Raw genomic sequence first — 16,502 nt, 5'->3', positions numbered from 1 at the left:
TCTGTCTGCAGCACTAGCCACCATGAGACTCCATAGGGGTAAGTATAATTATAAGGGTGCAGGGTGTGCTGTGTGGGTCCCCTGCACTTCACACTCTGCACTCATTATAGCTACGCTGATGACACAATCATATGATACTTCTAAACACTATAACAAGCAAATAACAATTCATGGTACTTGTGTATTATCATGGCGCCCGATTTCAGCTAAATCGCATACGATATCACATATGATTTAGCGGCTGATTTGCAGACGATTTTTTTGCCGATTTGCATGCTTTTCCATCCTTGCACACCCCCACTATCCAAGTCAGCCTGAAGCATGGCGAGCGGACGCGGTACGCATCCTCCCGACCTGTTCATACCCCCCACCATCCACGTCGGCGTGGAGTTGATTGTATAAAGTATGGCTAGCGCAGCAAGCCACCGTTCCCGAAGCGTGGCGAGCGCAGCGAGCCCCGCAAGTGGACGCGTAAAATTATCCAAAAGCATGGTGAGCGCAGTGGAATACACGTCAAGTAATCCGTGTCCACTCGCCACGATCGTTTTCCGCGACCACTCGCCACGCTTCGGGCTCACCGCACTTTATAAAAACAACTCCACGCTGACGTGGATAGTGAGGGTATGAACAGGTCGGGAGGACGCATACCGCATCCGCTCGCCACGCTTCGGGCTAACTTGGATAGTGGGGGTGTGCAAGGATGGAATAGCATGCAAATCGGCAGAAAATCGGCCGCAAATCAGCCGTTAAATCCGATTTTTGCATGCGATTTGCGGCCGATTTTGTGGGCGCCGTGATAATACACAAGTACCCAATTCACATACAATGTAGTATTGTAACAAGACCAATACATTGTTAACATCCTCTACAAAGATACAATATATAAAAGGAAGAAAACTAGTTACAGCTGCATCTTCACTGACCCAACATTAAGGCCCACTAAGACCTGATTGACTTGAGATTTATCCTATGTGCAGGAGGTTCAATCTCTTGGTTAGACCCAATGCATACGGGATTGTGCATTGGGTCCTACACATCAGGCACACCAATCCATCTGAATTGGGTCAAATCTGACAAAATCTCAGTGTAAGGGGCCCTTACTATTATATCTGTTCAAGCAGAGTGCTTAGTAATAATGTGCTTATTAATAATCTATTTCTTCTTTTTCTTTTTTATTGCATTGTTTGTTTAATATTTCAGCTGACTGCGCCAAATATGCATTTTAATTGAAAATAATACAATTTATATTTTATTTTAATTAAAAGTTATTTTGAGAGAATGTCTGCACTCCTACATAACCTACTTTCTCTGTTCTTGAGTTCTAAGAACAACAGTGGGTCTAAGAACAAATAGGAAATTCATATTCAAAGAAGGGGAAAAAGGGAACAAAATGTATTTTCTTTTTACAAGTTAATATGACAAATGGACAGAAATAAAACAGGAATAGAAATTTAGCAAATTAACTATTTTTTCTATGCGCTAAAATCAGTACAATGTAGAAAAGGGAAACGTACAATTGTGGATTGAGGAAATATTGGCGTCACGACAGTATGTTGGTGACATAAATAATAATGTAGGAGTGCAGTAGACATGTTGCATGTACTAGATGACAATCTAGTTAGAGAAGGCATAAAAGACTGCAGGCCTCTCAAATTTAATGAAGTTTCAAAACATTTGCTTTTTTCCATGTTAAAGTGAAGTTCTCGTAAATGCCTTTACAGTGCACACAGCTCATATGACAATGTTAATTGTAGTTTGTATGAGGTTTGCCAAGAGTATAGAAGAAGGATAACCAGGGACGCCCCTGTTTAAGAAGCCAGCTTTTTGCCCTTTAACGCAGAACTGTACTTTATTTGGGAAACAATGAAATAATACATTAGTTAAGATGACCAAAAAAAGAAGCTATTGTTTGCCAAATTGCAAATGTGTAGGCCTTGAAAACAATAGAATTGTAATAAGCATCCCCCAGATTGATGGAAGCACCTCTACTTCATTACTAATAGGTTACATACTCATTTTCTGTGGAAGAAAAATTGCAGACTTTTGTTATCATTAATGCCCTTTTACAAAGAGTAACTCATTTAACAGATGCACAAGAAATATCAAAAGAGAACAAAGGATTATTCAAATTGTTACATTTATATATAACGTTTACATTTTTTCGATAAATGAATGTCACTGTAAACCTCATAACGGAGTGCAGATTTTCTTTGTACGAATGTGACACTCTAACATGACACTCACAAATTCTGTTATATAGCCTTCTCTTTGTCACATGGTAATATTAATGCCATATATATCTTCCTTTTCTATACACATAATATATATATATATATATATATTTATATATATATATCTCCATAGAAAGAAGATATCACTCACCAGGGCTTATCAGCTTGGATTTCAATCTGCGGTTTTATTCCATCAGCAGGATGCACATAAATACAGATAAGTCAGGTCGACGTTTCGGCCACAGAATGTGGCCTTACTCATGACCACATCAAAGACAGACCTGTGGCCGAAATGTCGACATGACATATCTGTATTTATGTGCATCCTGCTGATGGAATAAAACAGCAGATTGAAATACAAGCTGACAAGCCCTGGTGAGTGCTATCTTCTTTCTATGGATGTATTGTATGGCTCCGTCGTGGGACCATTAGAAAGCCACCCCAGGCATAAACATATATACAAGTGAGTCTTTTATCAAAGTGTATTGGTCTCACCTGTACACTTTGAAAAAGGAGCGTAAGCTCAAAAACGTCAGCCACTTCTTTTTTGCAAATACACTTTGAAAAAAGACCTCCGAGTGCCGCTTCTTTTTCTGCAACTACCAAATCTCTGTTGAAGGCACCGGGGCAGCTGCTGAGCTGGAGGAGAGTGCCAGGCCGCAACCACCCACTATATATATATATATATACACACACACACACACACACACACACACACATATATACATACACATACTCGCAGAAGGTGTCCGGCACTCCCACTTGGATCACGATAGTTGCTGACCCAATGCCCTCCAGTATGGGCCAAATGGTCCTTTGTAGACAGTAGTTATCAGGCAGCACACCCAGATTTGTAAGCAGCAAAAGTGATTTATTAACAATCCGACATGTTTCGGGTGACACAGCCCGTCCTCAGGGATCAGCTCTAGTTGATATACACACAGGGCACACAGCTGGTACCATGAACAATATGGGTAAAACCAAGCGTGGGTATATTTTTCTTCTGTTTTGTTTGCCTAGTGCTATCATGGCAGTTTATACATGCTCTCCTCTGTAGCTGGTAGGTGAGTATATTTACTTGCGTGCTGAGTATATATTCCAGACTAGAGATTTGCATCCCTTATGCTGTGATGGTGGATTGACAGCTTAAATGTTTTGATCAAAATATGAAAAAATCCTCCTGTTTTATTTGCTACATACTGTACACACAGATCTATATATTATGGTTAGAACCGCTAGTACAAGTCTATGTTTTTTTTTACCTATATGGAATATTTCCACACAGCTTGTGCCATGCGCAACATGGGTAAAACCGAGTGCAGGTATATTTCTTTCCCTTTTTGTTTAGAAATCCTATTCTCCTTTGGCACTAAACTATTATAATTCATCTCTATCATATTAGCTAGTTTTCCAGCATTAATCACCAAACGTCAGCCAGTTTGCCCAGCATTGATCGCCGTGCACACAATCCTCTATGGTTATGAGAAACATGTCAAGATCTTTTCTTTTTTTTTCTTGGGTTACTTCATAATCCACAAGATGTCCTTGAGATATCTGATGACTTGATATGGAGAAGTTAGATTGCAATCCAACTGATTGAATAAGTCAGGTCGGAGGTCTCAAGAATTCCATACTGGCATAATTCACCAAAACCTAATGTCATATGTTGGAAGTTAAACCTCTGATATGCTGCAATCCTGCTATGCTATTACACTTTGGCACCATGTTAGCAATACTCCCTCACAAACTTTCAGAACAGAAGGGAGGTACTTGTGGAGTATCACGGCTCCCACGATGTGCATCGTATGCTAAAAAAATCGCATCGCATGCGATCAAATCGCATGTGATGCGATGCGATCGCATCCGATTTTGCACTGAAATGCATCCAAATGCATGGAAATGTGTTGCAAACATGTTAAATGCCCCAAATGTCATTTTCAGAGTGTACCACCCCCACTATCAACGCCAACCCGAAGCGTGGCGAGCGCAGCGAGCCCGCGAGGGGCGGCGGTACGCGTCCTACGACCTTTTCATACCCCCACTATCCACGTCGGCGTGGAGTTGAGAATAGAAAGTGTGGCGAGCGCAGCGAGCCACCGAGCCCGAAGCGTGGCGAGCGCAGTGAGCCCCGCGGATACCTTCACAGGTATACGCGTCCCCTCGCGGTCTTCACAGGTGTCCGCTGCGCTCGCCCTGCTTCGGGCTCGGTGGCTCGCTGCGCTCGCCACACTTTCTATTCTCAACTCCACGCCGACGTGGATAGTGGGGGTATGAAAAGGTCGTAGGACGCGTACCGCCGCCGCTCGCCACGCTTCGGGTTGGCGTTGATAGTGGGGGTGGTACTCTCTGAAAAATGACATTTGGGGGCATTTAACATGTTTGCAACACATTTCCATGCATTTGGATGCATTTCAGTGCAAAACCGCATGCGATCGCATCGCATGCGATTTGATTGCATGCGATTTTTGCTAAAAATAGCTAAAAAACTGTAAAAATCGCATCTCATCGCATGCCATCTCATGCCACTACATATGGCATGCGATGGCATGCGATGGGAGCCGTGATACTCCACAAGTACCCAGAAGGACGAAGGTTTGACTCCCACCATGGCCTAACTGGAATTCCCTTTTGACTGAAACTACCACATGTGGTAAAACACCATTCTTATCAATTAATTAGCTCAATAAATGCAAGGGCAAATATAAATTAGTAGTGAGGGCAAGGATCAGAGTATTTGTCCCTTCTGTAATAGGCCATGTTGGGAGGTATGATAAAATGACAATCTCCCATAAGTAGGCACAATCACACCACAAAGTAAAGAATATTAGGTGATGCTTATGCTATAGCTTTCATGCAGCCAATAGTATCTTCTAACAGGGGGAGGGGGGGGGGGGGGACACACACGATTGTGTGTGTGTGTGTATAGGTGCTGCTCTTGTGTTGGTAATGAATGCACAGGGGGAGGGGTGTGTGTGTCTGGGTGTTCCATCTCCTGAGGTGTTGGAATTGAATACAGGGGAAGTGCATGTGTGTGTCTGGGTGGGTGCTGCTGGAGTGTTGGCAGTAAAGGAAGGATTGAGGCTGGGTGTATATCAGGGTCCTCTTGAGTGTTGGCAGTGAATGTGAGTACGGGTGTGTCTCTGTGCTCCTGGGGTATTGGTAATTAATAATGGGAGAGGCGAGTCTGGGCGCTGCTGGGATGTTGGTAGTGAATGCAAGCAGGAGGGGGCACCAACAACTAATTTGCCTCTGGGTTTCTGGTATGAATTTAAGGCATATTTAGATGAGGCCCATACATTATCATCATGTTTTCTAAAAGTTGCCATAACAATACAGCACCACTTTGGTAAAGAGTACTGGAGAAGGGGACTGTGAAGTGACAGTGGTGTCCCAGTGTGAAGAATCTGATAAATGATGATGATGATGAGCATAAATCAATGTTGTGATGAGCATCTTGTCGATCTAATGGAGGCAAGGAAGTCTCCGGAATCTACCAATTAAAGAATGGACTTTATGAACTCCACAAGTTTGAAAATGGATTGATTGCCACATGCACATTTAAGAGACATGAAACATACACCAAGGACCCCATTCTAGTTTACTCGCTCCCTTGTACTCGCAGGGGTGCAATTTTTAGCCACTGTGCATGTGCACAGTCATGCATGCGCATGTGCGGCCGGGCACGCTCACACAAAAGTGCAGCCTGGGGCGTGGGATGGTGGGCCTAAACATCCAATTGCAGCTATGCATGGAATCGTGGTGTGCGAGGAGGGGGCAGGTGGCTGTGCGGGCGGCGTGTGGTGGACTCACAAGGCTGCGAAATTTGCAGCCTTGCAAGTCAACCAGAATAACCTCCCAAATGTAGTAAGAGTCCTATTACATATCATCTGGGGTTGTTTATTTTTCCGGTCTCCCTGACTAAGGACTTATAGTGTGGCAGTCATGGAGTTCATGAGCAAATTGTAGTTAATCCAAACATGTTCCTTTTATTGGGACCCAATGTGTATTGCTAACATTTTCTCTGTAGGAAAAGTCTCATCTGGAGTGTAATAATTCATACAAATTTGGATTTACAGAATTTGCTGAATAATGCTAAGCAAATGTCTGCTAAATAGAAAGATATTTCTGCAGACCTTTCTTTTGAGTTATGATATATATTTGCTTATTTCAGACAGCTCACAATTTCCTTTTACCAAAAGGATCTATTTTTGTACAATGATATAAGCACATCTGATGAAAGTTATCATACTGTAGATCACTTCTATGACGGTTTTGATTTAATAACTGAGCTATTATTAAAATGAAGTGAGCCAGATAATACAAGAAAGTACCTAAATATGTTGCCAAAATTATTGCAGCTGTGGAGAGGCTGCTTAGCAAATATCAGCAGGGAAATGCGGCCATTTTGGAGATCCTCCAGCTGAGCGTTATCTTCTCACAGCGAGTGCTAAGTAAACAATGAGTATCTTTCAATCTGACCTGTCATAACACTGGTAATCTAATATCATTTATTTGTATCACTTCTTCACTAACTACGAGACTGGACACCTAATGTAGACAAGACAGAATAAACAAGAGCACCAACAATAAAGCATACATAACAAATGTATTATTTCTCTCACTCAGTATAGTGATTGGATGAGCTGCATCAATGGTTCACACGCAGATTGGGATGAGAAGGACTATCCCAATGAAATAGGGTCAGTTGGGAGGCATGGGTAAAAGACACTTAGGGGTACATTTATTAAAGCCCATAGCAACCAATCAGATTATATTTTTAATTTTTTAGGATGCAATAAATAAATGATATACATAAACTTATAGGTTGCTATGGGCAACATCACCTCTTAATTTTTTAGAAGCTTTAGTATATTAACATAATTAATAAATGTCTGTACACTGAGTTTGTCTTCACTTGTGTGGAGTGTTCTGCTAGTTCTGCAAGGTTGTGCGCTTTGTGTATGACAAATGAAGAATGAAAGCTGAAAGCTTTGAAATCTATTTTAAATGCGGCTGCTAGGCTGATCTTCCTTGCAAGACACTCATCGTCTGCTGATCCGCTCTGCCAGTCCCTCCATTGGTTGCCTGTATCTTACCGCATTCAATATAAAACACTTCTACTCGCATATAAAGCTATTAACCATACTGCACCAGAATATATCTCTTTACTTATCACAAAATATCCCATCTTGACCACTCCGCTCTGCACAAGATCTGCGTCTCTCTTCTGCACGGATCACTAGCTCCCATTCACTATTACAGGACTTTCATTGTGCTGCTCCCATCCTATGGCATGCCCTTCCACGCACAATAAGACTCTCCACTAGCCTCCAAACTTTCAAGCGTTCCCTGAAAACTCACCTCTTCAGGCAAGCCTATCATATTTAAATTCTACATGCACAACCCTCTGAGGCACTTACAGATGGGGCATGGCTCATCTTTGCAGGGGATGGCGATGGCGACGCCAGCCGCCATCCCCGCCAGCCGCCATCTGTATAGCGAGAAGGGGACGTGCGCGCACAAGAGACGCGTGCATCCGCTTCCAGCGCTCACCCCGGTTCACCGCCGGCTTGTCGGTGGTCACCCGGGGTCCCCGCCGCCTGCCCGCACCCCCTTCTAACCCTGTCCGTCTCCCTGAAGCGGAGACAGACAGGGTTCCCGTCGTTGCGCCGACGGAGATTGAGATGCAAGCGCGTCTCAGTCAGGCTGCTGGCGGATCGCCAGCGGTGACGTTCTGGCGATTTGCCAGCAAAGAAGAGCCCGGCCCCATCTGTATGTATTATATAGCTTCCCTTCTGGACAAATAACTTCGTGGGACAGCTATGCTATTACTGGTGCCTGCACTTGTAAGCTTGCAGCAGGGCCCTCCTACCTCCAAGTCTGTCTGTTGTTACCCAGTTTGTTTTACCACTGTCTACTAATCTGCTGCGCTATATAAGAAACTGTTAATAAATAAAGCTTTGAACTGCACCCCATGCCCCTCATTTGGATTGCTTAGTGCCCATTTCACAAATGCAGGTTACGTGACCGCAGAGTCTCTATACGGGATAACCTATATGAGAGGTGCGCCAGTCTCTTGTGTCTGAGGGACATGATGTGCTTCTGGTGAACCAACGCATTTCTGCCCCTGCTGGGCCTTTATTTAGTATATTCACCACCAACAAAGCCCCTCAAAGTAAGAGAAGGCCTGCACCCCCCCACCATTTAACCTAGACCATTGGAACAAGAACTGCAAAATGATCATGCCTTCTAAGCTATGTTTAAATAATGACTGGTACTTGTGGAGTATCACGGCTCCCATCGTATGGCATCGTATGCCATATGTAGTGGCATACGATGGCATACGATGCGATGCGATGTTTTACCGATTGTTGAGCATTTTTGCTCAAAAATCGTATGCCATCGCATGGCATCGTATGCCATATGTAGTGGCATACGATGTCATACAATGCGATACGATGTTTTACCGATTTTTGAGCAAAAATGGTGAACAATCGGTAAAACATCGCATGGCATCGTATGCCATATGTAGTGGCATACGATGTCATACGATGCGATACGATGTTTTACCAATTTTTGAGCATTTTAGCTCAAAAATCGTATGCGATCGCATCGGATGCCATACGATGTCATACGATGCGATACGATGTTTTACCAATTTTTGAGCATTTTAGCTCAAAAATCGTATGTGATCGCATCGGATGCCATACGATGTCATACGATGCGATACGATGTTTTACCAATTTTTGAGCATTTTAGCTCAAAAATCGTATGCGATCGCATCGGATGCCATACGATGGCATCCGATGCGATGGCACCCGATTTTGCGCTGAAATGCATCAGAATGCATTGAAATGTGTATTAAAGTAGTGAAATGCCCCCAAATGGCATTTTTCATAGTGCACCACCCCCACTATCAACGTCAACCCGAAGCGTGGCGAGCGCAGCGAGCCCGTGAGAGGCGGCGGTACGCGTCCTATGACCTTTTCATACCCCCACTATCCACGTCGGCGTGGAGTTGAGAATAGAATAGTGTGGCGAGCGCAGCGAGCCACAAGCGTGGCGAGCGCACGCGGATACCTGTGAAGCCCGCGAGGGGACGCGTATAGCTGTGAAGGTATTCGCGTGCGCTCGCCACACTATTCTATTCTCAACTCCACGCCGACATGGATAATGGGGGTATGAAAAGGTCGTAGGAAGCGTACCGCCGCCCCTCGCGGGCTCACTGCGCTCGCCACGCTTCGGGTTGACGTTGATAGTGGGGGTGGTGCACTATGAAAAATGGCATTTGGGGGCATTTCACTACTTTAATACACATTTCAATGTATTCTGATGCATTTCAGTCCAAAATCGGGTGCCATCGCATCGCATGCCATCGTATGGCATCCGATGCGATCGCATACGATTTTTGAGCTAAAATGCTCAAAAATCGGTAAAACATCGTATCGCATCGTATGACATCGTATGCCACTACATATGGCATACGATGCCATACGATGTTTTACCGATTTTTGACCATTTTTGCTCAAAAATCGGTAAAACATCGTATCGCATCGTATGACATCGTATGCCACTACATATGGCATACGATGTTATGCGATGGCATACGATTTTTGAGCAAAAATGGTCAAAAATCGGTAAAACATCGCATTGCATCGTATGCCATCGTGGAGTTGAGAATAGAATAGTGTGGCGAGCGCAGCGAGCCACCGAGCCCGAAGCGTGGCGAGCGCAGCGAGCCCCGCGAGGGGACGCGGATACCTGTGAAGCCCGCGAGGGGACACGGATACCTGTGAAGTATCCGTGTCCGCTCGCCACGCTTCGGGCTCGGTGGCTCGCTGCGCTCGCCACACTTTCTATTCTCAACTCCACGCCGATGTGGATAGTGGGGGTATGGGGACGCGGATACCTGTGAAGCCCGTGAGGGGACACGGATACCTGTGAAGTATCCGCGTCCCCTCGCTGCGCTCGCCACGCTTCGGGCTCGGTGGCTCGCTGCGCTCGCCACACTTTCTATTCTCAACTCCACGCCGACGTGGATAGTGGGGGTATGAAAAAGTCGGAGGACGCGTACCGCCGCCGCTCGCCACGCTTCGGGTTGACGTCAATACTGTGTTTCTGTGCAGATGTGACAAGGGGAGGGCTTTGAAGGGTAAATAAATACAGTAGTGTTACAGATGGGCCATCCTATGGGCCAACCATAAAAGCGGGAACGAAATCGGATCGCATCGCATCGTTCAATATCGTGTATGTGCATTTGTGGTATCCGATGCGATGCGATCCGATTTTTATACGGAGAATAGCATGGTGCGCAATTAACGTAGCGGGCGCCCAGATAGGAAACAAGTACCAAAAAAAGTGAAAAATAAATAAATAATTAAAAAAAATGGCGTGGGGTAACCCCCCAACAGCCATAACCTGCACCAAAGAACCGGTTGTGATTTAAAAAAAACAGAGAACAAACAAAATAGGGGTTCCCTGTATTGCTTTAAAACCATCACCAGGCCCAAAGGCCGGTCTTGGTTCCCAAAATATGGTGGAAAATGAATAGGGGTCACCCGTATTTTGTGCACCAGCACCAGGCCCAACCAGCCAGTAGGGTAATGCCACAGCCGAGAACTTTTGCACTTTTTATACAAGCCAAAGCATTAACCCCTTGACCAGTCAGCCTGGGCAGGGATCCTGGGGAAGTGTGGACCCTCACAATGAAGGGGTCCCAACGTCCAGAATTTACCCGCCCAGACTGAAACCTGGGGCTGTCCCTGGTGGCCCAGGATCGGTGGCTACTGGGCTGATTAAATGTGGAAAAAAAAAATGTAAATAAACTATTGAGTTCTGCTGTGGAGCTATGAGTATCAGCAAGCCTGGTCCGCATACTGGGACTTGGCAAACAACAAGTCCCAGCATGCAGCCCATTAATGGGTTTGCTGGGACTCTTTGTTCCATTGCCGAACCAATAGCTAAATACACAAACACACACCAGAACAATAAAACTTTATTACATTCTGATTCTTTTAATACATACTTACCTATCTTGATAGTAGATCGGTCCCCTTGTCCTGTAGAAATCCATATAGCAGTACCTGTGGAGGGAAATCATACTAACAAGGGTCCTCTGGCGTAGATCGGGTCCTCTTCGGTTCAAGTAGGCATCCAGGGGACTTGGCAAAAAAAGAAAATGCTAAACCCGAAGCCATACACAAACTGGGGAGAAGATGCGGCTCCTCCGGCCAATAGCGCTATTCATGGGTAGGAGCCACAGGATGTAAACACACATGTATGTATGGGCTGTGGGCAGTGGCGTAACTATGAATTGGGCGCCCCCCCGCCGTTAATGGGGGGCGCCCCCCACCGCAGCCTTACCGGTCTTGCTGGTCCCGTCCCGGCTCCCTTGCTGGCTTGATTCTTCTGCTAGTGAGACGGACCAACACAAAATGTCCGCCCCATACAGCAGACAGTTTCAGAGAACTGTCTGCTATATGGGGCGGACATTTTATTGTGGTCCGTCTCACTAGCAGAAGAATGAAGCCAGCAAGGGAGCCGGAACGGGACCAGTGAAGTCAGGTAAGGCTGCGGGCAGTGGATTGGCGGGCAGCAGATGGGCGGATGGGAGGGGGCTAACTATAGCATCACAGCCCCCCGGCACCCACACATGCACAGCGCCCCCCCCCCCCACGGCCGCGGGGGCTGCGGTGCTATAGTTACGCCTCTGGATGTGGGTGTAATAAAGTTATACTTTGTGTGTCAGTGTGTTTAATTTACTATTTGTATTGCTGTGGAACTACAAGTTCCAGTGGGCCCTTTAATGCCTGCATGCTGGGACTTGTGGTTATCCAAGTCTCTGCATGCGGGTGAGGCTTGCTGGGACTCATAGCTCCACAGCAATACACAATAATTTCGTCTTTTTATACTACCATCAGCCCAGTGCCCAATTCATGGGCGCCGGGACAGCCCAAGGCTTCAGTCTGGGCAGGTAAATTCTGAAACCCTGCCCAGGCTGACCTGTCAGGGGGTTTATGCTTTGGCCAGGGGGACTTGCATAAAATGTCTCCCACCGGCTGTGGCATTACCCTGCTTTGGGCCTGGTGCTGGTTCACAAAATTCTGAGGACCCCTATTAGTTTTGTCCCCCGTGCTGGTATTAAAAAATACAGGGAACCCCTATTTTGTTTGTTCCCTGATTTTTTTAAAATCAGGACTGGCTCTTTGAGCCTGTTGCTGGTTATGCCCATGTGGGGGACCCCATGCCATATTTTTATTTTATTTTTTCATTTATTTTTACACTGCAGCCTGCACGGATCTTACTGAACCATGCAGGCTGCCGTCATGTATTTTTATTTAGCAGCAGTATACAGTATATGGCCGCTTAATATGAATACGAATGCAGCAGAATACGAATGCATACACAATCGGCAAATTAAAAAATCGTAAATGGGGCAGATTATAAATCTGCCCTATTTACAAATCGTATTTCGGAAAATATACGGCTGCTGGCAGTTGTATGCATTCGTATTGAGAATATTTCCCCCCTTATGTTAATTTTAATGTCAGTAGTATTTTATATATTGTTTAATTTAAATCCACATCTGCTATAATTTGATTTTAGGATATTTATTTCTTACAGTAGTCATATTACTTTATAACCTGCATACCATTTATTCTCCATATTTACAGCTTTCAAATTCTGTATCCTATATTTATGAGACACGCAGGAGTTCATGGGACAGAAAAATAGCCTTAATTTAATAGTACTGTAGTTGTATAAGAAATTTCCTATACAGTATGTACCTATTATATGTTAAAGCATGAACTCAGATTGATGCCATCTAGCACCACAAAGAGATGTTGTATGTTCCAGCTCTATCAATGGCATGTTGGCTTTTCCGTGTTATTCAGTCAGACAAGTGCACATATACAGTACTTATATTGTACATGATGTGATCCTTATGTAATTGGAACTTCTGATTACCTATCAAACATGATTATTCTATGCGTTCCATTTTTATCCCTTTTTGAGTGATATACGGAGTAAAGACTAATCTGTTGGAAAATCCATTGGAATGTCTTATCATTTAGATCAGATAAGAGGATTACAATTTATTATTTGGTATGTGGCTATTTCATGTGTGTTATGACTGAGCTCACAATGTTGTGTTCACATTTTGTCGTACGAGTTCTTATATTTTGCAGAGTTTTACCTTGGTCTCTGCATGGTTATAACAAGGCTGCTGTGGCTTTGTCTCAGTGGGCACACCGTAGGCACTTCAAAGTAGCGTTACAAGGTTTTATGAACCATATTTTAGTTGACTAGTTTTATTTTTATATAAACTTTAGATCTCTTTTTGAAAAAGAAATGTAACCAGTGTTGCTGCTGCTTGAAAATCCTCCTGTTACCTTTCCTGTAAATAGGAGCATAACCACGTGTCTCTATAGAAACATGAGGATGATGATGACAATGATAACAATAATAATACAGTAATAAGTTATTTGTTACCGTCTGTATAATTGATCAAAAGTGGAATTTTTAATTTTATAAATTTCAAAGGGGCTTTTCAGCCCCACTGCATCTTAATTATACCCTAGCGCTCCATGATAAAGGTCTCTAACTACAATGTCACCCCTAAATTTCTCCTTCAACCCTTTAAATTATAAACTCAAACAGGGCCCTGTTCCTTATCGTGAATTCCCTTGCCTCACTTATACTATCCCTGGGGTAGCCAACCCTAGTCCTCGAGAGCTACCAACAGTGCATGTTTTGCAGGTCTCCTCACAGAATCTCCTACAGGTGGAGCCAATTAGCTCCACCTGTGTATCTTTTAAAATGTGTCAGTGGTTAATGAGTGCAGCAGCTAGGTTGTCTGGAACATGTGAACTGTTGGTAGCTCTCGTAGGCTAGGGTTGGCTACCACTGTACTATCCTCTACTAAACACTTAAAAAAGTCTTATAAACCTTGTCCATGGAATGATTTGTACTAAAAGTCCTTATGTTCTTGTTTTGTTCATATGATCTCTATACACTGTGTATGGCACCTTTTGGCACAATATAAAGGAAGAACAAATATATTTATATGTATTGGAATACACATAACCCCACTGATTATCCCTGGTTTCCAAAATATTCTCACTATTTGTCTACAGAAACGACATAATTCTATAATTCTGACCTAGTTGTACACAGAGTGGAATACACCACTGGTTGGCTCCCGGATAGTAGATTATTCTCAATGGTTGAGCACAGAGAGTAAAAATGTTTTACTGGATTTGCAGGAGACTAAAGCATTATAACCATATGTCTCAGATGATAGACTATAGCCATTGCTTATTCCACAGATCCTACACAATACTCTTACTAACGGATTTAGGGTATATCTCTTAAACCATCTACAGACTAAAAGGGGTGATTCTGGTTCACTCGATAAGCTTCAAAGATCGCACCTTATCGAGCACCTGTGACCCCGTCCGAAAGTCTCCCTCCCCCGCCGAATCCCCTTGTTTACATTGGAGGGGATGTGTAACATAGACACATCCCTTTGCATGTCTCTGCTGCAGGAGAAATCATTTGATTGTCGTTGACCATCGAATGATTTCTTCTGGCTGTGCAAATAAAAGTCAGTGGGAACTGACTTTTATTTGCGAGTGCTGGGATGAAGACGGGGTGGGTGGCTGACATCCTGCATCAGCCGTCTGCCCCCGGCACACACCGTCCTGCCCGCATACCCATGGGAATGCCCAGGGTTTTCATGGGGACGCCCATAAAATGCTCACCGCAGTCCGTCCCCAGCCCGACCCGACCCTTGTGAATAGCTCGGCGACTATGGAAGTTATCGAAGCCGTTCACAAAGGGGAGCTGCACATGTGCATAATATACCATGCGCAGTCCCCTAAACATCGGGACGGGGATGAACTTGCATAAATGCGAGTAGATCAGAATGACACATATCTGAGAGAAGAGATGAATCACTGGCTTCATAGTATAGAATTTTCACTATGTTGTCACCAGAAAGCTGGATAATATTAGGAATGCTCCCAAGAACGTACAGATAATACTTATCATTCCAAGATTGAAAAAGAAGAAATCATTGACCTAATAAATCTAATATTTTCAGTGTTGTACAGAGAGTGGGGATACAGTATATCATTGCCCTACCCGGAAAAGAACATTTTACTTTATTTTTCCACAGAAAATGCCACAGATTGTTCTGGTTCTCAATAGGACAGAAACATAGTAACAGTGGTTGGCCCTTGCATTTAATAAAAATAGACTGTCCAAAGGCTATATAAACTAAACAATGCTTGTACCCCGATTGTAGTTAAAGATCAATGATTATTTTGAAAAATGATTTGTATTATTTCTCATTTAAAATTTTAAACCACATAGACCAGAGTATTGGCAAAGGTTGTCTTCATACTTAAATTTTTTTCTAAAATAATAGAATACTACAACTAAATGAGTAGAACAAATTCTAAACAAAAAGTACCTGGTTTTGGTTTAGATGTTGTCGATCTTGTTGTGGTTCTCACGTTGGGCTTCTTTGTTTCTACCCTGAGAACTAAACACAAAATCATGAATACTGCAATCCACAACTACAATCCACAAAATACAATCCACAATATATTACAAATTGCACCGAAAAAGTTACATTGTGTAGTATTAGTCATGTGAACGTTAAATGTATATTACAAATACCAGGTTTATTTATTTTGTTCTAAAAGACTACAACATATTCATAGAATTATCTTTTTTTTCTATTTACAACTCTTTTAGCTTAAATGTTAGATTCCGGATTTGGTTCCTATATAATTGTACCAGGTTTATTCATATTGTTCTGAAAGACTTATTACTTTTTTTTACTATTTACAACCTTTTTAGCTTAACATTTCAGATTCCTGGATTCGGTTCCTATGTAACTATAAAATAATTGCAAGTTTGAAAAAAGTTGTTTATATGTCAACATTCATAAAGGTAGCCAATTTACAATATTCCATTCCAGAGTTCAGAACAAATCGATAAACAAACAAAAAAAAAGGCATGAAAAAAAACAAAACAAAAAATAATGTAACTTTGAATCTTGGCAAACCATGCAGTAAATGCAAGGGGTGTAACTATTGTATATATATTTTGTTTTGCATGAAGGGTAAATACTGTTTTGCATGTAGCCCACAAATGCTGGACAGATTTATTTTAATAGTGCAGTTTATATTTCAGTTAGGACACCCTCTTTAATCTAAATCTCTGTCCACATATTAAATCAGCTGCACCTGTAGTGCAACA

General features: G+C 43.3%; 1 protein-coding gene across 20 annotated transcripts in view; it reads right to left on the bottom strand.

Moving 5' to 3' along the window:
* ABI3BP (ABI family member 3 binding protein) overlaps positions 1–16,502 on the bottom strand; it is a 355,065-nt gene that overhangs the window by 144,821 nt on the left and 193,742 nt on the right. For all 20 annotated transcript variants that reach the window (XM_083174266.1, XM_083174276.1, XM_083174271.1 and 17 more), the window contains exon 9: positions 15,709–15,780. In XM_083174266.1, coding sequence (XP_083030392.1) covers positions 15,709–15,780 — 72 coding nt within the window. The remainder of the gene's footprint in view (positions 1–15,708; positions 15,781–16,502) is intronic.

This window comes from Crinia signifera, chromosome 2 (assembly GCF_055691185.1).
Source record: "Crinia signifera chromosome 2, ASM5569118v1, whole genome shotgun sequence".
Taxonomy (NCBI): domain Eukaryota; kingdom Metazoa; phylum Chordata; class Amphibia; order Anura; family Myobatrachidae; genus Crinia; species Crinia signifera.
Note: the sequence above shows the minus strand (reverse complement) of the source record. Positions and strands in the feature narration are given on the sequence as shown.